A 21,930-nucleotide genomic window follows, 5' to 3' on the forward strand; every position below is an offset into this window, starting at 1 on the left:
TCCATGAGCTTGCTTTTGTACTACAAACCTAAAAGCTCAAGCAAGGACAAACATACACAATCCTATATTCCTAATAAGTAGCAGAAGTTATAATTGGACACTGCATGTAGCATACAAATATATATAAATACAAATAAAATGTATGCATTCGTGTTATTATTATTCACCCACACTACTAGCATTCCATGATTGCTTCGAGAATGGCATTGTTTCGCTGGAGGGCGCTAACACAAAGCACCAGGTGGTCACAGGGAGAACTTGAGAAAGGAGGAGGCCATTCACTAGCTTGTTTGCTAAACCAGCCATAGCTAATGCTGGCTAGCGAGCTAAAACACCAGTTAATCTAATGTCGTCTTTCTTATCAAGTGATGGCAAACGAACAGTGTTCTCAAATCGAAGCTGGTGAGTATCGGGCCCCAACTTCTCTAATTCAAAATATGGTGTGTTGTAATATATATTATATATATATCAGTTAGCCAGCTTAACCATTGCACCCGAATGCTAGCTAGCATGGCTGACAAATAACCTTAGTGCCTAAATACACCCTCTTTCCTATTTCAGAGTTATATTACCTCATTGCCAGATTTCTGCAGTCTGGACCGTGCAAAAAATCAGCACAGGTAATTCTATGAATAGAAAAAAAATTACAACTCGCATATATTAATCGTAAACATTGTCTTGAGCGTGTAGCTTTATAGTGCTAATAACTAACGCTACCACCGACTGTTTCATAGATTCTAGTGGAAGAACTGGAAGAGTACGAGGTAAGTTAAAGCTGCCCTTTCTGTTTTTATTCTCATGTGTGTTTCCGTACTCCTGCCCAGCTGCTTTTTTGGTCACATTGTACTGTTTGGATTATTAGCAATGCGCTCAACAGAGGAGCTGCTGAGCACCGTTGCAACATTGTATCCCGTTTTTTTAACAGCGCGTTTCTAATTTTAGTTGATTCCTAAACGATGGAGTTGGGACGGGAAGATATACAAAAGGAACTTCGAAGACTGGGTGAGTGTACATTTGCAGAATTAAGTTTATTATATTTATAAAATATGAGGCTTGGGCTTTTTTTATTGTTTTTTTTTTAAAATCAACATTACTCATTATTTAGACTGATGTAGTAGTGCAACCGTGTGATTGTGTTTATTTGTCATTTAAGCTTTTCTAAAAGTGTAGGCCTATAGATAATAATTTTATCCAGGCTTATCTATTGTGTGGCGTTCTCAGGGGAGGGTCTAAAGGCTAATGCTAAAAGTAGGCTGCTGCAGAAGGACACAGAGGCTGTCAATCTTCACGTTAGAGCCAATCAAATCGCAGTTACCGTTGTAGAAAGCGGAAGAATTGGAAGAGGAGGCCTTTGATTGGCCCTGAGCCCTGATTAGTATGTGTGCGTGAGCGTGCCATGGCGCGTGCATGTTTGTGAAAGAGAATGCTTATATATAAGCTATTACCATGCTTCTTTGTTTAATATTTCAGCAAATGCAATTATGCAAATAAGAAATATGGCTGTTATGGAAGGGGGAACACCAACACAAAATTATCCACAAAATGACAAAACAGTGTTTTCAGATTGTTTTGAAATCTTCGCACATATGGCCGTTTGTTCCCAAATTGTGTATGTGTAAACTTATTTACTTATTGGTAGTAAAATAAGTAGAATAATATTATATAAAAAAAAAAGAAAAGGAAAAGGTCTGGCTGCTCGGAAGTAAAAAAGTGTCAAAGGTGCTCTTTGGTGGGGGACTGGAAACTTGCAACTAGGGGAAAGAAACCAAGGCACTCTTCTGGTGTTTTTTTTTTAAAGCCTTTATTTTAGTGGCTATTTTATATTACACTGGTATTGTCAAATTTCAGGCGTTGGCCTCATTGGAAGAGATGTTTTAGGCCCAGGCTTAACGATATTATGCAGATTTCAACTTACTGGATGTTATCTTTTTTTTTTAAATGTTTTTTTTTGCGGCTTTCGCCTTTATTTTATATATTTCTTAGAGGGACAGACTGTAGACTGACAGGAAATGGGGGAGAGAGATGGGGGAATGACATGCAGTAAGGGCCGTCGGGATCGGGAGTCGAACCCGCGGCACACTGCCAGACTCGGACTACCGGCCAAGATGCCTGGACCGCTGAGCCACGGCCCAGGCCACTGGATGTTATCTTAAACTAATTTATCTGGTATGCAGGCGATTTCAGACTGTATATGATAGCCGTTTCTCTGATTTTTCTAGGTGATTGTCAACCAGCACATTCCTGCCGACTACCTGCTGCGTATATGTCAGCAGATTGGGCCGCTTATAGAGAAGGAGATCCCACCTAGCGTCCCTGGCGTCCAGACCCTCCTGGGTTTGGGAAAACAATCCTTGCTTCGTACCACCAAAAGTGTGTGATCTTGAAGTCCTGTTCTTTCTGTGTTGAACTTAAACGCACAATAAACTTAAAAGCACAGTTTATTCTTCTTGGAAAGCAATTCTGAATTTGTTTGTCTCCAAAGTAGCCAATCGTATGTCTATTGATCTGCCACCTCTTGTACTGTAGGTTGTAGCCATAAAGTATGTACTGGCTCAGCTATTGCTGCACTACACCGAGGGCGACCACCAGAACCACCAGTCAGCCATGGAAACCCTCCCAGTGTCGGTATGTGAAGCGTGTTTTAATTTACAGCAGTGTTTTTGGCAGCAAATTTAGATTTTTAGTTTTAGTCATAGTCTCTTGAAAAGTTTTAATTTAGTTTCAGTCACATTTTAGTCAACTGGAATTTTTTTGTGTTAGTTTAGTTTTAGTCGACTAAATATAAGATTTTAGTCGACTAAATCTACAGTTGATTTAGTCGAACAAAATGTATTTTGGTGGGCCTTGATGCCGTCGTAATGACAGATTTTTTCACTTGCTGAAAATAGCCGATCTACAAGCCCACAATGTGTCTCAGCACGGCACATTGTGAGCTTGTAGATCGTCTATTTTCAGCATGCAACTAATTGTAAAATTACTTATACTGGATCTCTTGTCCACTAGTCCCTTCCTAACATTTTAGTCTAGTTTTTATTTGTTGACGAATTTGTTAATGCCATGATCGAAAGTACTTAAGCCAAGTAAAACAATCTCTGGCCTCTATCAATTGCTGTTTTTTATATTTATTTATCTAGTGTCCACCATGGGTGCTCGCCAGGCCACAGGCATGGCCCGATTTGACCACATCCTGCCGTCTTCCACCTACCAATGTATGAAGATACACAAACGTATCCTGGGTCACCTTTCTTCGGTCTACTGTGTAGCATTTGACCGCACTGGCCGGCGAATATTTACAGTGGGTCAAGATTACTTTGTCATCTGATCAAATTATAATCAAGTTTATTTTTTATCGTTTTAACTTGTCATGGCTGGTGTTTCTTTTTTTATCAGGGATCTGATGATTGCCTGGTGAAAATCTGGGCTACAGACGATGGCCGTCTCCTGTCCACACTGCGTGGCCATGCTGCAGAGATCTCTGACATGGCTGTGAACCATGAAAACACTCTCATTGCCTCAGCCAGCTGTGACAAGGTCATCAGAGTGTGGTGCTTGCGAACCTGTGCTCCCATCACTGTCCTGCAGAGCCATGCTGCCTCCATCACTTCTATACAGGTCAGATTCTATTTATGCTATATTTTAAGGTTATGCTCATTCAGTGAGGTCTATGAAGGGTTCCCATTTCCCAACTTTTTTTTTGATTGTTCAAAATTGGTTATTTGTGGGGATAGAAAACACATATGGGAGCCCCAAAAACACAAAAGAAAATTGAAAAAGTTGAATTTTACGTTATAGGTCCTTTAAAATAAGGTATGTTTGCTAATGAAGTCAATGTAAATCTTTGCAATGACCCTTACTGGTTCTCTGCCCATAGTTCTGCCCAGCGGTTAAGGGGACGACACGGTACCTTGCCTCCACTGGTGCAGATGGCATGGTGTGCTTTTGGCAGTGGCATTCGATCAGCATGAAATTCAAGTAAGAACTTGTTACCATTGACCACTGTTATAGAGTACAGTTATTGCTGTTTTACCTGTGGTTCAGCTGAAGTTTTTTCAAAGCAAGTCAGTGTTTCCACAATGTTACATTTCTCCTCAGTGATCAACCATTCAAGTTTGTGGAGCGTTCACGTCCAGGTGTACAGGTGTCCACTTCATCCTTCAGTAGTGGTAGGTGGTCAAGTGTCAAACTGTGTGTGTGTGTGTGTGTGTGTGTGTGTGTGTGTGTGTGTGTGTGTGTGTGTGTGTGTGTGTGTGTGTGTGTGTGTGTGTGTGTGTGTGTGTGTGTGTGTGTGTGTGTGTGTGTGTGTGTGTGTGTGTGTGTGTGTGTGTGTGTGTGTGTGTGTGTGTGTGTGTGTGTGTGATTACATTACATGTGGCTCTTATTTTGAAGAGGAAGTTAGTGCACAGGAAGTCCGTTTCAGTTGTAAACAAGCTACTATGACACTCCCCCTTAAAAATACGAAGGCAGCTGCTGCACGCACACGTGAGCTTTCACACTTGCACAACAGGTCCATCCTGCTGCCACATTTTGCCCAGTGCAGGAGGGATCTTGTGCCCTAAAATGTTAGTTTTTAGTCTATTTTACATGGCTTGTAACTGAGAATACCTATGCTTATAGGGGTTATCAGTAGGATGTGTTGGGAAAGGCCTTATGATTAGAGGACTGTATCTTGCCTTAGGCGTCGGGGGAGGGAGCTGGTGAACTAGTCAATAGCAGTCAGCTATGATTTAGGTACCTCCTTGATAAATGATTCTGAATACTTACTTACAATATGAGATACTTTTTAGTATAAGATATCTGCCTGTGTTATATATATATATATATATGTTCTTCAATGCTTCTGGGCACCACACTTTATAGGGAGACATGACGTCGTGGATGATGTCATGCTGTCCACCGTTTCCGTGACAACATGGCTCGTGTCTTAGAATGAGTTTGACACCCTTGGTAATAACACAGTTGAATTTAGCAATGATTGGATCTTGCCATGGCTTTCTAACACAAAGGATTTTATAATTTTATAATAATTGTAATAATCAAAAGTCCTGCTTTACCCGCACATTGTAGACCTTTGAATCCTTGTAACTTAACCCATTTTGGGCGGGAACCCCTTTTGGTGTTAGCATTATGTTATGCTTTAGCTATTGAAAAATAGCAGATCTACAGCTCATAGCGCGCCACCGAGTGGCGCGCTACGAGCTTGTAGGTCTGCTATTTTTGAAAAATCGAAGAACGACTGACATAGAAACATAGCTTTTTCAGAAAACTGTCAGGATGTAGAAGACATTTTTAGAATCTGATCTCAGGTCAAAATGGTTAAGTCTCCAAGAAATTGGAAAAAGTAGACAACTAGACATGGCAGAGGAAGTTGTGCTATGTATGTCAAGCCCCCAGAAAGGTTTGCCAATGTTGAAGCTGCGAGACGTAGTGGTGAAGGCTTGGACACCAACTGTTGGTGTCCAAATGCGGAAGTAGACTGTTCTTCCGGGTGCTTCAAAACGCCACTGAGCAACTTCCAATGAAATGAACAGCAGGGGGCGGGGCAGCCCGCCCTCTATCCTTTTATAACTCTATGATGTGTATGTTCATGATACTGATCTTAGGGAAAGTTGCCCAAAGCCATGATCAGGTGTAGATTACTGTGTAATGACTTCCATGTTTGTTTTATGGTCAATGTTCACAGGAGGGATGTTCCTGGCTACTGGTGGCACAGATCATGTGCTCAGGGTGTACTACCTCGGTGGTGAAACTCCCATGAAGCTCTCTGAGATGGATGCGCACACGGTGAGAAAATACATTAAAAGCGGTAACACAAGCTGAATGGTATGCTAGTTTTAAAATGTATAGTACTCATTTTTGTCATGTATTTTTCTAGGATAAAGTTGTCGTTGTCCAGTTTTGCAATAACAGCGACAGGTGAGTGTGTGTGTGTGTGTGTGTGTGTGTGTACTGTACTGAATATCTGAAGGTATCAACTCTCATGTTGTTTGTTGTTCTTGAATTCTAACAAATGTGTGTGAATGTTTCTTTTTGTATGTCCTTAGCCTAAAGTTTGTGAGTGGCAGTCGTGATGGCACTGCCAAGATCTGGCAATACCAGCAACAAGAATGGAAGAGCATCACATTAGACATTGCTACCAGGCTGCCAGGGTAAGTTAAGTGTTTCAGATAATTGTGAACTTGTCTTCTACCATGTCAGATATTTGGCTTTACATTTTCACCTGCATTGCACAGTTTTTCTTTTTACAGCCAAGCCAACAAGGTTTGTCTGTCCCTTAAAAATAGAGCTCATGCTGCTACAGTATGTGCATGAAAAGGCAACATAACCACTTTTGTCCATGAAAGCCTGACATGCCTTAAATGTGCAAAGGAAACTATGAACAGTGTGAAAGTTGGTTGCACACAAGCATCCAGTCTGTATGGTGTGGCTTCCCCACTGAACGCCACCATGTCATTTGTGTAGTTTCATTTACAGACTGCACAGATTGGACAGGGTCAGGGACCAATGCCATGCCGTTCTTAGACTCTCTTCTTTTCTTTTTTATACCATGATCCCTGACATGGTCTCCTTTGTAGTAAATTGGCTACGTGTGTGTGTGATTTTTCATTTTTTGTTTTTACTTCCTCCAGGAGTTCTGTTGTCAATGGGGATGATAAAACCAAACTGGTTGTGACCATGGTGGCCTGGGACCGCAGAGATCAAAGTGTCATTACTGCTGTTTCTAACTACCTGCTCAAAGTGTGGAACTCTACAACTGGACAGCTACAGCATGTGTTATCTGTGAGTATTGAATTGTGTAATTCCTGCCGATTTCCTACTAGTTTCAACACTGTCAATTGTGTTTGTAGCTGGGAATTGAACGTGGGTCTCTGTGGTGGCAGGCGAACGTTATACCTCTATGGGTACTCCCAGACAGTCGAGTCACGAAGATGCCAGATGCAGCTAAGAGCAGGAGTCACTTCCTGGTTTTTAAACAGCTGGTGGATGGAAAATAAGCTTGCGTGCGGCTGCAACCAGGAAGTCACTCCTGTTCTAAGCTGCAGCTTGCATCTTCGTGATGCACCTGTCTGGATGCAGGTTATGCCAGCCAGATGCAGGTTATGCCAGCCAGATGCAGGTTATGCCAGCCAGATGCAGGTTATGCAAAAGACCCCCCAGACACGGGGTCTTTTCACAAGCTGATGTCCAATATTCTGCCACTCTTCCAGGGTCATGATGACGAGGTGTTTGTGATGGAGGCTCATCCGTATGACTCTCGCATCATGCTCTCTGCTGGCCATGATGGCAATATCTTCGTGTGGGACTTGTCCAAAGGAGCCAAGATTCGCAATTTCTTCAATATGGTAAATAACCTGCAGTAAAAAAAAAAGTGTGTGTGTGTGTGTGTGTGTGTGTGTGTGTGTGTGTGTGTGTGTGTGTGTGTGTGTGTGTGTGAGACAAGGAGATGCATTGTTTAATTAAGGTAGTTTAGAAAAAGCATGACATTGGAATATATCAAATAGCGACACTTGGTCCATAAATATTGATCACTTTTAATTCAAATAGCCCAGTCCTTTGTCTATTAACACTATAGTTCATATTTAAATGAATTGTCTTATGTTACAGATTGAAGGACAAGGCCACGGTGCTATTTACGACTGCAAGTTCTCAACTGACGGACAGCATTTTGCCTGCACTGATTCCCATGGTCACTTGCTTATCTTTGGCTTTGGCTGCAGCAGGCCCTATGAGAAGGTGACACACCCCCCCCCCCCCCCCCCCCCCTCGTCTAATGTTCAACTCCTTTGTATTAACTCCTCTTGTCAGGAACCATGATCAAATAATCAAAACCACATAATCAAAATTGTAATGTACCCTTAACTCCCTTTCAGATTCCTGACCAGATGTTCTACCACACGGACTACCGACCTCTCATCCGCGATGCTAACAATTACGTCCTGGATGAGCAGACGCAGCAGGCCCCACATCTCATGCCTCCACCCTTCTTAGTGGATATTGACGGGAACCCCCACCCGCCTCACTACCAGCGCTTGGTGCCAGGCAGGGAGAACTGCAAGGAGGAACAGCTTGTGCCCCAACTAGGCTACATGGCTAACCGTAAAACAAGATATTTCTCATTGATTACATTCACAAACTGTCAAAAAAGATGTTAAAATGTCTACTTAAAGCAAACACTGTTGAGACGATGCTGAGTTTGAATCTGTGTCTTTGCTGCTTAGGTGATGGAGAGGTGGTTGAGCAGGTGATGGATCAGCAGACGGCAGACAATGGAGAAAGTGTATTGGACAACATCATCAGACAGCTTCAGAATCAGCAAGATGAGCAGCAGAACACAGAGGGACCGCCTGAAGAAGCAGCGGGTATGTTACTGTGTTTACATATACAAATGGTTATTGTTGGATGTCCCGAGGGCTCGGATAGATCTACAGAATACATACTGATCGCAACATGAACGATTTAATTAAACTCCCCGTTGGCAGTATCCCTCGCTAGAAAATAATCTCATATTTCTTACCAGCCGGCGACGCAGCTGAGATGGAGGCAGCTGAGATGGAGCCAGCTGAGATGGAGGCCTCGCCCCCTGTTGGGGATCTACAGACGAGCGGTCAGGGGGAAGGTGTGCGGCAGATTCCCCAAAATAATCTCCGTAGTCAGGTGGCCACTGAAAGGGACCTGCTAGCCTGGAGCCGGCGAGTTGTGGTCAATGAGGTCCCCCGGGGGACATTGAGGTGAAGCAGGCACAGCCGGGCACTACACATTTTACCCCCAGATATTTCTTACTTCAGGGTTTGTTTGTGCTCAAAACAGCCACAGGCTACCACAAGTTTGTTTCATAATATGGTTGTATTTATAGTTTTTTCTTTTTCTTTTTTTTTTACTTAGGGTGATGACGGACTGTAGACGAGCCAAGGGGGAGGTGGAGTGCTCCCTGTACAATACAGAGAGGAAGAAGAAACCGGTGACCACCACACCTAAGGTTCTTATTGTCTGCAAAATGCTTTCTTCACACTGCATCATCATAAACTAATAATACATTTGTTGTCATTATAATGTTTAAAGCACTTCCTGATGTACTCATGATCCTCCTCCTCCTTCTGGACGGCAGACTACAGGCCCGCTCACCAGGCGTATGCAGTCCCTTCGGCCGGCGAAAAAGAAACCGCAGCAACGCCATGCCTATCAGACCCGCTCAGCTCAAGGCAGCCGTCGTGGCAACAGGAGTAGGACCGCCAGCAGCCCCCATAGTTCTGACAGTCAGATAGACTCGGACAGTGATGGAGAAGTGAGTGGGGCAGCATGTTTGCACTTAATACTTAAAAGTCACCCCAAAGTGTCTGGTGTAACAGACAAAAATAACTTGGAACATTTATCAGGCCACCCTACATACATATTGAACAATATTGATGAATCTGAACGACTGAATCATGAATGGTACAATGTGTGGGTCTGTCCACAGGCAGTGGAACAGCAGGCCAGTGATGCTTCCTCTGACGGTGAAGCACAATGGCAGAGTGACAGCAGTTCCAGGTAAACCATCTAAACAGAGTAATGTCCATATGAGCCGAGTCCTTGTACAGTACATAGCTACATTCCAACTAGATCTCTGAGATCGACTGAACCTGGGTTATTGTGTAGCTCTGCATTTTAACATTGTATCACCTCACCACCCTTGTTTTCTCAGTGAATCTTCCAGCGAGTATTCCGATTGGACAGCCGATGCCGGGATCAACCTCCAGCCCCCAAAGCGATCGAGCAGACGGCAGGCACCGCCGCAGGCTGACAGCAGCTCAGAGGAGGAGGAAGGGGATGCAGACACTCGGGGAGAGGAGGCCAAGAAGAAGGAGAGCGAGAAGAGGAAGAAGCCCAAACAGGTTAAACAGGTGAGCGGACTGGGGGTCCTAGATGATTGGAAACGTAAAAGCACAGTGCATTTTGGCAAGATCATGTGAGCGAGTGCTGGTGCTGAACATCACACTTTGCGGCTTGTCTCTGCTCAGAAACCCACCTCCTCACTGGCTGGGATCGATGCAGAGGAGTGGCTGCCACCGTCGTGGATAATGGAGACAGTCCCTCGCCGGTCTCCTTTTGTTCCACAAATGGGAGATGAGGTAAGAGAGCGAGAGACTACTTTTGGGGAAACAAAGTTCAAGCCAAGGCCTCTATTATTTCTTTCTTCCAGATATGACCAACAACATTTATTCAAATAAGTGTCTCCCCCCTCACCCTACCAACAATGACCCCACCTTAACTACAACACTTAACCAACATTGTTACAAACCAGGCCAATGAGAAACTGAAAATATCAAAACAAAATTAAGAGAATGAAGCCTTTATTCTATTCTTACTCCCAACCTTCCTCCTCCAGCTCATGTACTTCCATCAGGGCCACCAGGCGTATGTCAGGGCTGTCCGTAGGGCCAAAGCTTACAGTATCAACCCTCAGAAACAGCCCTGGAACAAGGCCGACCTCAGGGTGAGATCCACTGTTAATTACTTAACCACCAAACTTTACGTTCCTTCATTAGACCCTCGTAAACGTAACATTTGCGATTGTGCGTTTCAGGACCAGGAGGCAGTGAAGGTTGTTGGCATTAAGTATGAGGTGGGACCTCCCACACTCTGCTGCCTAAAGCTGGCGTTCCTCGACCCCATCTCAGGGAAAATGACCTATGAGTCTTTCTCTTTAAAGTGAGTGTTTTAAGGTTGTTGTATGACTGTGCGTGTTTTAATGATGAATGAATTCTCTGTTTCTATGGTCCAATATATTCTGTTCCCATATTCCTCCAGGTACCATGACATGCCTGATGTCATAGACTTCCTGGTACTGCTGCAGTTTTACAATGAGGCAAAAGAGCGCAACTGGCAGCCAGGTTTGTCACTCCCCAACTTCCCTTGCTATTAACTTTGTGAGGTTTGTGTTAGCTTTAGTGTAATATTCACACTACAACTCGTGTTGCATGCTAATCCAGCCCCTCTGTCCTAAAAGGTATGCGATTTCGCAGCATCATTGATGATGCCTGGTGGTTTGGCTCCGTGGAGGAGCAGCAGCCTCTGCAGCCAGAGTATCCAGACAGCCTGTTTCAGTGCTATGCAGTAAAGTAAGTTGTGTGACACTCCAACCTTTGTATGGAGACGTGAGGGTGATTCTGACATGGAGTGCATGGTTGAATAGCCTCATAATGTGGAGGTGTGATGTTCACTTTTCAGGTGGGATAATGGTGAGAAGGAGAAGATGAGCCCATGGGACATGGAGCCTATTCCAGAGGAAGGTCAGTCTTGTGATTTACTGTATCTCTGATAAAGATTCAACATACTTCTGGCATAATGGTGGCCAAAGAGAGTGATATCTGTAGTAGTTGAGATTATCATTTACTTGCTAATCTCATGGTTGATTATTTTCAAGCTTTTGGTGTCCTCAGTTTTAAACATGATGCAAGTTTATGTCAAATAGATTCCATTTCGCCATGTAATTCTTTTTTTTTATTGTGTATATCAGCCGAGTTGCCAGAACAGGTTGGTGATGGGGTGGACGTGTCAGAGGAGGAAGTGAAGGCTCTGCTCTACAGCCCCCAGGAGGGGGAATGGGGGTCTCACATACGGGATGAGGACTGCGAAAGGGTCATCAACGGCATCGATGACCTTCTCACACTAGGTAGGTCAATGGAAAGAGTAGAGAGAGAGCTCATTATGTTGACGTCATATCCTGTATGTAGTATAGACGCTAGAACCAGAAGTGAATTTCTCATTCATTTTCCTCATAGACTTTTCAAAAAGTATTTATTTAAAGACGATTACGCCACGGACAAAGCCAACTGGAGTTGTGACACATCATGACAATAAACACAATGTTTTTTGCTGATCAAATAATTTGTAAGAAGAAAAACAAAACAAAGTGTTCTATCCTGCCATGTTTTTCTTCTTACAAATTATTTGATCGGCCCAAAACATTGTGTTTACTGTCATTTGTCGTCACAACTCCAGTTGTCTTTGTCCGCTGACTTTTTGAAAAGTCTATGAGGAAAATGAACAGGGAATTCACTTCTGGTCCTCGGCAGGGGGCGGGACTGCGGAGCTCTATCATCAGCTGTTACTGGTAATGAGGCTTAAAGGACAACTTTAGTTTTTTTCAACCAAGGTTTTACGTTGTTATTAGAGAAAGTATAAGATCAGTGTTGTTTTATTTTCATTTGCTTTTGCTTTCTTTCGTTTTAGCTATTTTTGACAGGGGGGCGGGGGCATTCGAACATGGGGCTAAATATGTATTTTTTTTTACAAAATTTAAGAGCGATTTTATTTTTTTATTATTTACTATAGTCCTACTAGACCCCAGGAAATTACATCTGGCTACAAAAGATCACTGAATGTGAAGGGGGTGACAAACTGACCTGTTGAGCCATACGACACTGGCAGCCCCCTATAGTAACCCCCTTCACATTCAGTAGATCCTGTGATCTTTTGTAGCCAGATGTAATTTCCTGGGGTCTAGTAGGACTATAGTAAATAATAATAAAAAAATAAATCGCTATCAAATTTGGTAAAAAAAATACATATTTAGCCCCATGTTCGAATGCCCCTAAATAGCTAAAATCACTAAAACGAAAGAAAGCAGCACATGAAAAATAATTAACACTCATCTTTTACTTCCTCTAATAACAACCTAGAACATGAACCTTGGTTGAAAAAAACTAAAGTTGTCCTTTAACTAAAGTAAAGTATATTTTTATTAGGCTTCGGAGTGTGATTTGTTATTCCTTTGTTTACAGATGTAGCCAAGGCGTTTTCTTCGCCCGTGGACTTACGGGACTACCCTCTGTACTGCACCGTGGTCGCCTACCCCACTGACCTCCGCACTATACGCCGTCGACTGGAAAACCACTTCTATAGGTCCCGTCCCTTTACCCGTGTTCCATATTGTAACAAAACGACATCACACTGGGAGTTTTGAGTTGAAGTTCTGAGTTTAAAATAACTGCCTCCTCTCTCCCTGTAGGCGGATCTCAGCGTTGATGTGGGAGGTGCGCTACATTGAGCACAATGCCCGAACCTTCAACGAGCCACAGAGCCCCATCGTAGCTGCTGCCAAGGTGGTGACTGACGTGCTTCTCCATTACATCGGGTAAGACGCAGTGAAAGAATAGTCCTTGTCTTCCCTTGTTAAGTGGGCTTTTTCATAATATTTAACCCTAAATGTGTCCATTATTATTTGGCCAGTGACCAGAGCTGCACAGACATCTTGGACCTGTACCACAAACTGAAGTCTGAGGTCAGCAGTGGAGGAGAGGCGGAGGTGAGAGAAGTGTGTTGCGTGAACTACGCTGCTGATCACAATGGGTTTGTGGGGCATCAGAGGCTACTTTGTCTTTGGATTGTTCTGAAGAGGGTAATAATATGCATTTGTGCGTCTGTCGTTCTGCAGGCAGTTGAGGTGGATGTGGACTCTGACACTCCAGGGACATCCACGGGCCAACGGGTAAAGTAGACTGAATGCTAGTTAAGCCTAGTTAATGCTTTCTTAATTAAGCCTGATATATATTATATGCGCCAGTGTCAAGAATACCCAATCTACACGCCAATCTGAGCTTGTAGATCAGCTATTTTAAGCGCATGACACCTCATACGATGGCGTGTAAATTAAGTGATAAATTACACAGATATAGCTAACTGTGTAGTTCCTGTCTATATATAGTGGAAGAGTGATTTATTATTAAAATAATAATCTCAATAAATGATGCATACATTACACTTAGAATGGCAATATTGTAAATCTTTGCTCATAAAGATCCATTCTGCCTTTTCTGTCTATCAGCGGTCCAACCCTAGTACGAAGAAACGCGGTGTGGTGTTGAACGTGAAAGCATGGCAAGGCCAATGTCGGGAGCTGCTACGTCGTATGATGGACAACCCAGATTCGGAGCCATTCAAGCAGCCTGTGGATCTCTTTGTTTACCCTGTAAGACACAGAAAGATAATTACCACCAGCTACAGAATGACTGATTTCATAATATTCTTATCTCTTCATCTGATGGGCAATGACATCTGAATCAAAAGCAGTGGCCGTAATGAAACTGCCGTGATTGTCTACTAAACATTACTTCTCTAAATCTTATCTCAATTTAGGACTATCGAGACATTATTGACACTCCAATGGATATGGGCTCAGTGTCAGAGACACTGCTTGCAGCGAACTATGAGAACCCGATGGAGTTTGCCAAAGACATGCGGCTCATTTTTAGCAACTCCAAAGCATACACACCCAACAAGAAATCACAGGTAGGGGCCCCATGCGATCGTAGATATAAATTGTGTCAAATCCCTCTGACAGTTTGATTCTAATGGTCGCCGGTATGTCAGTTAAATTTACTTTCTTGTTTATTCCCCAGATGTACACCATAACTTTAAGCCTGTCGGCCTACTTCGAAAGGCACATTATCCCCGTCATCTCTGACTACAAGTCAGCCATTCAGAATCAGCGACGGAGTCGCCAGAGACCCAATTACAGGAATAGGGTGCCCAGCGGAGGCAGCTCTCCTGCCACCAGTCCACCTCCCAGGTATTGGACCCAACTCACTGGCATTGGACCCATCCACAGTAGAAGATTAACTCTACAACATTCTTTACATGAGCACTACTTTATATAGATATGGTAATCATTATTTTCTTACTTTCTTGTCTTTTTAATGTTCAGCCCGAAAGGGAAGCACAAGTCAGGGAAGGCGTCGAAACCAAAAAAATCCAAGCCCACCTCAAAGAGCCGTTCTCGTCGGCCGAATGATGGTATGAATCCAAAAAAATACAGTTGATGGTATGAGTGTGGTGCAGTGTACGCACCTCTGTGGTGTAGGGGTTTGCTGGTCAGCAGTGTACTTTGCTTCTCCTCTTCTGCAGAGTGCAGCAGCGTAGCCATGGACGAGGACAGCCAACCCTCCTCTTCCAGTTTAGGGACAAGCAGTCGGAGCAGGAACCAAGAGCCAAGTCGGCTAACCCGCAGCCAAACAACACCAACTAAGAAATCAGGTATATTAGTTGCACTACGTGTTTAAGGCAGTGACGTGTCTTGAGAGATTAGTTGCAAGGTGAAGGTTACAAGAACTCCACCCCTTAACCCATTTAGACCTATTTCAATCCGGGAGCTACCTCTGTGTCTCATTAGTTGCTATGATGTAGCAACATATTAATTAGGTTTTCAGAAAACTTACCTTAGGTTTTAGAAGGTGTTTTTAGAGTCTAATTGGGGAAAAAGTCAATTAATGAGAGTTGGCTAAGGGCAATTTAGTTTCTTAAAGAATTAAATTTCGACCTAATGTATTGTACAGTGTGCATCACAGCAGAGGGGAGTTAAGTGTGACGTTTCCAATGTCGTACAGAGATGAACTATTTGTTTCTCCTTTGTGTCAGGGAAACTGCTTAACATGGTTTTGACCAATGGATCCAGCCAGAGCCACAGGCGAGCATTAATGCAGTCAAATGAAAACGAGGCTCCTGCGTCCAACAGCTCCACGTCAGAGTCATCGTCTTCGTCCTCGGATTCCTTCTCTTCGTCCTCGGACTCATCCTCATCTGACAGCGAGAACAGCTCCGATTCGGAGGCGGCGGTGGGAGGGGGAGCGGGAGACCATGACTACAGCAAGGCCCCCTGCTCATCGGTAGCCTGGTTAATAAACCAGACCGAATCAGCCTCATCGGTACCTACCCATGACTACAGCATGGCCCCCTGCTTAGCAGAACAACATATACAGGCCTCTAAGGACCAGGCGGCAACCTCAGGGAAAAGGAGGCACAAGGGAGGAGAGGACATCTCACAGAGACCCAAAAGGTTGCGAGTACAACTCCCAGCAGCAGAGGAGGAGGAGGAGGAGGAAGGAGAGGAGGAGGAGGAAGACAACGACGAGGAGGAAGGAGAGGAGGAGGAGGAGGAGGAAGAAGAGGAGACGGTAGAGGTGGAACAGAAACAACAACCACCACAGGAGGAGGCGGGAGGTGAAGAAGATGAGGAGGAGGAGGAGCCTGATGAGGAGGAGCCTGAGGAAGAGGAGGACTCTGAAAAGGAGGAGGACTCTGAAAAAGAGCAGGGTGGGGAGGCGGCGGTCAGTGGTAAGAGGAGTGGCCGGGGCAAGTCGAGGCGGGAGAACACACGCAACCAGGAGCCTGAGGAAGAGGAGGACTCTGAAAAAGAAGAGGATTCTGAAAAAGAGGAGGACTCTGAAAAGGAGGAGGACTCTGAAAAGGAGGAGGACTCTGAAAAAGAGCAGGGTGGGGAGGCGGCGGTCAGTGGTAAGAGGAGTGCCCGGGGCAAGTCGAGGCGGGTGAACACACGCAACCAGGGCCGCAGGACGGTAATGTATGGGGACGACTCGGAGGACGATGGCCATGGGTCAAAGGATGACCCCCTGAACCTGGGTAAGTCCCGTTCGGGACGGGTACGGCGCATGACTGAGAAAGCCCGTGTCAGCCACCTTATGGGTTGGAATCATTGACACGTCGCCCCGCCAAGCCCGCCCTGCCCTCTAAGGCCCTATTTCTACTTTGTCACAGGACGGTGCGACAAAGTAAAAACGAGGCTTACGGCTGAAATGAAGAGACTGGTGTCTAGAAATAATATACTGCAGGGATTTTTTCTTTTTGTTTATTTTTATATATATATATGACTAAGTATATATGACTTTCTTTTTTTTTATCTGAGACTGACAGCTGGTGCTCTTGATAATGTTGCCAAGGAGAGCATCCCTCCCTGGTCTGTAGTAGTAACTGCTCCACAAGGACCCTCTTCAAAACTCAACAAACTCACCTCCGCCTTACCGCTCTCTGGAGCCTTCCACATGGGCCTGCTCTTCAACCTCGACGTCTTTTATTCTCTGCCGTCATCTTTTCTTATCCACTACTTTACCAATACCTGCTCTCCTCCCTACATCTTTTCCTCTCTCCTCTCTTCTCCCAACCCACCACCTAGTCTTTCTTTCCAGGTCACCAAAGAAAGGTTCCGAGATGCCAAAATACTGGTGCTCATGTTGTTTCTCAAGGAGTGTATTGGTTCTGGTTTTCTCGACATTAGTGTGTTTTTGTAAAGTCATGCCCCACATTTAATGAATTGCATACAGTAACTGATGTCAACTTTCCACGTGTTTGCTATATTCTCTAGCATTAATCTTTTGAAGAAAACCATCTGAATTCCTACCTTAATTATGTTCTAGTTTTCGTATGGACTTGCAGCTCGGATAAGGAGTGGGCACTAGCAATACTAAGTAAACACAGTGACATGGGTAATCATTTCAATAGAATACTGCAACGCCATTAATAACAAGAATTAATTAATTAAATTAATTACCAGCTGCATTATTATCTGCTGGGGTCTGCTATAACTGCCTCTGTGTCAGTTTCAGCGCAGTAGTTTAGGTAGGAACCAAAATTATCGAAGGCGAAACTATTTTGTTCTGACTGAGTCGTTTGTTTCCGCCCGGACATATTTGCGGTGCGCACATACGTCAGCCAATGAGAACCAGCTGGACTAGAGGACTAGCTTGCACATCGATGATAGACTCAGCTTGCTATTGCATAGCAGCTGGTAAAAAAGAAACCTAACCCCAAATCAGACAAATTGACCTCCTAGGCCATTGAATGTTATGTCTCCCCATTTGCCTTTCGTTGTATTCACTGTTCCATAGAATCATGGTATGTTGGCCTTTCATCATGTGGCATTGCTTGTCTTCCAATCTAGGGGACAAAATGAAATGGTGGGTTTTTACTTCTTGGCATAAAGGCACCACATTTTGCTGTAATCCACGATTGATCCAACATCAGACACATCCACCCACAGTGGCTTCCATGGCACTGTCTGCGCAGCATGTTCCAAAACAAAGGGTTACCCATAGCCAACTCTTCCATGGAATTTATATATTTTTTCAGTGTATTATACTCTTTACTTTAACTATTCCTAAATAATGAGGAAAGGGACATCTTTGCACATGATCTACCCTATGTGGCAGCTGACAGTGATAAATATATTGGATACGTGACAAATTATGAAAAGATCAACCCTAGACTTTAATGCTTTTTTTTTGGTGAAAGAATGCTTAAACTGTGGCAGCATACTTTGTTCGATCTTGGATTTTAAAGAAAACACGTTTTGCTATAATTAAGACTTAGAACAAAAGCAAAATGTAGCCTGTTAGATACACCACAACAAAACAAAAAGCTAGATATTGGTTTATTGTATGCTTTTATTGGGTTGGAACAGATCTAGCTGGCAGGTGACACCTGAAGGATAAATCCACAAAGTATAATTTGGGTTTATTGACTGGCCTTTGCCATGTTCTTCTAGCAGTTATTTGTGTCACGTTTTTTTCCTGCCCAACCCATTCACTGCAACTGCATTCTCTTTCATCTCATGTTGTTGCAGAACCATTTCCTTAAACAGAGTGGTAGGATTAGTATGTTCATTTGAAGCCTTTGGTGTCAGACTTATCCAATATTAGAAGAAATGTAATAATCTGAGTTTTACACAGAGGCTTTCAGATGTTTATTTTTTCATTTATAGAGTATGGATAGGGGTCAATCTCAGAAATAAACTAAAGTCAACGTCAGTCTTATTTTCTCTGAGAGGTAGCATTAACTGGTGTGTGTGAAGGCTTCCATTGGGCCAATGCGTATGATTAATATTTTGGGAATGTGTTATTTTCATATCTAATAGAAGGCTTTTAAGCTAACCTCTAAAAAAAACTGATTGCGAAAACAATGACATTCTAGCTGGGAAAACTTATGTGACTGGGTTTTTTTTGTTTGTTTTTTACACTGTTTTTTGATTGTATGAGTTTTCTTTTTTAAATAAAGAAGTGGGTTTCTCATCTTGATATGTCTTTTTTTTCTTTCATGGTGTATGCTGAGATATTCTTAATACCAGAGATTAATATTGTTAATACACTTACCTGACCACATTCTTTGTGAAAAGGTTTCAGTACCTCTGGTTGTTATGGTGGTATAGTGACTCATCACGTCATTCAATTATACTCCCAATTTTCTCCTTGGCCCTCAAAAATAAGCAATAGGGCATGCAAACCTTGCACCTTTGGTATGCAAATTCGGGGGGTGCGCCATTGTGATGAGTCATTACTATACCTGGCCAACGGATAGGCATACAGTGGTGGAAAAAGTACTCAATTATTTTACTTAAGTAAAAGTACCAATACTGCAATTTAGAACTACTCCATTTCAAGTAAAAGTATGGAATTGAAAATGTACTTGAGTAAAAGTACAAAAGTATCGGCAAGTATGGCAAACTGAAAGGGCTCTAGCACTAAACACTCAAACACCAACTTTATACATTTGATGCAGATGTAATATGTAGGGCTTGTAGGCCATCACAATCAAAATGGCGCCGGTAGGCGTGACAGCCTCCCGTGACGTCAGCCTTGCATTCCCTGTTGGCAAAATCTTCCCTTTTTTCTCTGGTTTTGGGTTGGTGAGTCATCTTTACGCCTCCAAAGAGTACAGTGATGAGTCACCAATGCGCCACAGTCTGCTGTAATGGCAAATCCACCCACCATGATGAAAACACTTCAACAACATGAATTTATGCTGGGGCAATTCACAGCGGTTCATTGTTTGGGAATTTTTGCATCCAATATTGATGGTTGTACTGTATACTGAGGTTTGTCAGACACATTTTAAGACTGTACCATGAAACCACATGTCAATGGAATAATGGGTCGAGTGCATAACACCATTACACCTAGGTTTATTTACTTTTTCATATTTGTCCCATGGCACACAGCCAAGATTGCATAGTTTATCCAGCTTGTGAATGTTATAATAATAATAGCAAAACAAAGCAACGGGAAGGCTTATCCTCTGTACGCTGGGAGTCTCATCATGCTTTGCTTGTGTGTTCTGTCAGTTGTCCTATTAGTCCGGCAGCCGAGGTGGACATGTGGGTTTTTTATTGGCCTAAAATATTGTCTATATACATACATTCATGAATCCACTTGCTGACCGGCTGTTAGTGTTGAGCAATTATTTTATAGGGGTTTCTTGTGATCCTACCATTAACATCCCAAACTTTCCTTTTGCTTTAAATAGCATGTGACATGTCAAACTAGAGGGTTTTCATGATTCTGAAGCAAGCATTAGTTTTGCACAAAATGCACTCCTTGGGCCATAGCCACTTGCCCAAATGTGCCCGAAATGTGCTGACCTCATCACATTTGTCATGACGTCTATGGCCGTTTTTAGCCCAAGGAGTGTTTTTTGTGCAAAACTAATGTTTGGAATGGATTCAGAATAATGAAAACCCCCTAGTTTGACATGTCACATGGTACTTAAAGCATAAGACAATTTTGCCTGCCATAGGATGTTAATGGTATAGAAACCCCTATAAGAAAATGTGCCCAATACTGACAGCCAGTGAGTGGATTCACCAGCAAGTGGATTCATGAATGTATGTAGGCTATATAGACAATATTTTAGGCCAATAAAAAAGACTATATACCACTTTAAACAAAAGAAGCCTGTCGGCTGCCGGATATTTATTACAAAAATTGCAAAAATTGCAAAGCTCATGTAATTCCCAATTATATAGCTACATAGAGCAGATGTACAGTAGCCTACTGACTATACACTATCACCTCGGGAATATGATATACAGTGATGGTCAATTTGGGAGTGCTGCAATACACTCATATATTTCACTATATCTCATACAAGATGTTATATTCAAGAAAAGTCTCATTTCCCACAACTAAAGAAGTGTATCATTAGGCTATATTTGGAGGGAAGATTTCAAATAAATTACATTTGTGTTATGTTGTTTATTATCAATGACAAAACAAAATGTACCAACTGGATATCATAGAAATACATTCATTCATTAATGCCTGAAGAAGGTCATCAGTGACTGAAACGTTGCCTACTTCAAATAAATTGTCCTCTTGTACCTAGCACATCAACAGTGTGCAGGTACATTTCAAGTGGCAAACCTACCTACTACATCAGCTATTAAGTTGGCATGGGAAAATGAGCTGGGGACTTCAATTTCAATTAATGCGTGCTCTATCAACTTCAGACATTGCCTTATCCAGTTTCGAGTCATACATAGACTCCATTATTCCAAATTAAAATTACATAACATATTCCCAGATATTTCTTCACACTGTGACAAATGTAATGCAATAGATGCAAATCTTCTTCACAGCTTCGCCCTTTGCCCTTGGATACAAAGATATTGGATTAAGATATTTGAGACACTCTCTGATATTTTGAGTATTCATATTGACCCCGGTCCTGTACTAATTATTCTGGGTTTGTCAGACTCCATGCCTAGGTTGACGAGAGCACAGAAACAACTCTTCTCATATGGTCTGATTACAGCAAAAAAAACTAATTTTGACGCACTGCATTTAAGCATTGGCTAAATGAAATGACTAGTACGCTTCATCTTGAGAGAATAAGGTATTTCCTGAGAAACAGGGAGAAACAATTTGATAAGGTTTGGCTGCCCGTTGTCCATTACTTGAGTAGAAACAATTCATAGACAGGATACCACTGATGTGGTTGACTGTACGACATTTTCTTTCAGATGTTTTCCATTTATCAAATTACTATTTTATTCTATAGTCACTGAGCTCTTTTTTGTCCTTGTATTTTTTCTTTCATTTTTTGTTTTCTATAAAAGAAAAATGTAATTCATATCACAATGTTTAATCTACAACAATTTATAATCTGTTCTCAATAAAAACCTATTTGACAAAGAAAACAGTGTGCAGGTGTATTTTTCTATTTTATTAGTCTTGTGATTAATATATTGACATAGTATACTACTAAATGCAGTCCTCACAATGTAGGCTACTGCCACACAGTTTGTGCCCACAGAATGGATTCAGTATACTGTATAAGTGGACAATCACAGACATCAGAAACAGCCTAATCCACAATAATAAATGAACA

The 21,930-nt window shown here is 42.7% G+C and overlaps 1 protein-coding gene across 1 annotated transcript; it reads left to right on the forward strand.

Moving 5' to 3' along the window:
* The first annotated feature begins 237 nt into the window (after nt 1–237).
* On the forward strand, nt 238–18,842 carry brwd3 (bromodomain and WD repeat domain containing 3). Its single transcript, XM_079507327.1, has 40 exons — nt 238–402; nt 562–620; nt 735–764; nt 943–1,002; nt 2,220–2,370; nt 2,527–2,625; nt 3,135–3,295; nt 3,391–3,612; nt 3,872–3,972; nt 4,093–4,163; nt 5,681–5,781; nt 5,873–5,913; nt 6,042–6,146; nt 6,627–6,777; nt 7,206–7,340; nt 7,603–7,731; nt 7,869–8,094; nt 8,217–8,357; nt 8,516–8,726; nt 8,881–8,974; nt 9,104–9,280; nt 9,455–9,525; nt 9,680–9,878; nt 9,996–10,106; nt 10,364–10,471; nt 10,562–10,686; nt 10,786–10,868; nt 10,985–11,096; nt 11,206–11,267; nt 11,495–11,650; nt 12,762–12,882; nt 12,989–13,114; nt 13,210–13,285; nt 13,415–13,468; nt 13,805–13,948; nt 14,116–14,268; nt 14,379–14,548; nt 14,684–14,772; nt 14,884–15,012; nt 15,394–18,842. The coding sequence occupies exons 1-40, from the start codon at nt 369–371 to the stop codon at nt 16,470–16,472; spliced, it is 5,667 nt and encodes a 1,888-aa protein (XP_079363453.1). The 5' UTR covers nt 238–368; the 3' UTR covers nt 16,473–18,842.
* Nucleotides 18,843–21,930: the final 3,088 nt, after the last annotated feature.

Source organism: Electrona antarctica (assembly GCF_951216825.1).
Source record: "Electrona antarctica genome assembly, chromosome: 8".
Lineage (NCBI taxonomy): Eukaryota > Metazoa > Chordata > Actinopteri > Myctophiformes > Myctophidae > Electrona > Electrona antarctica.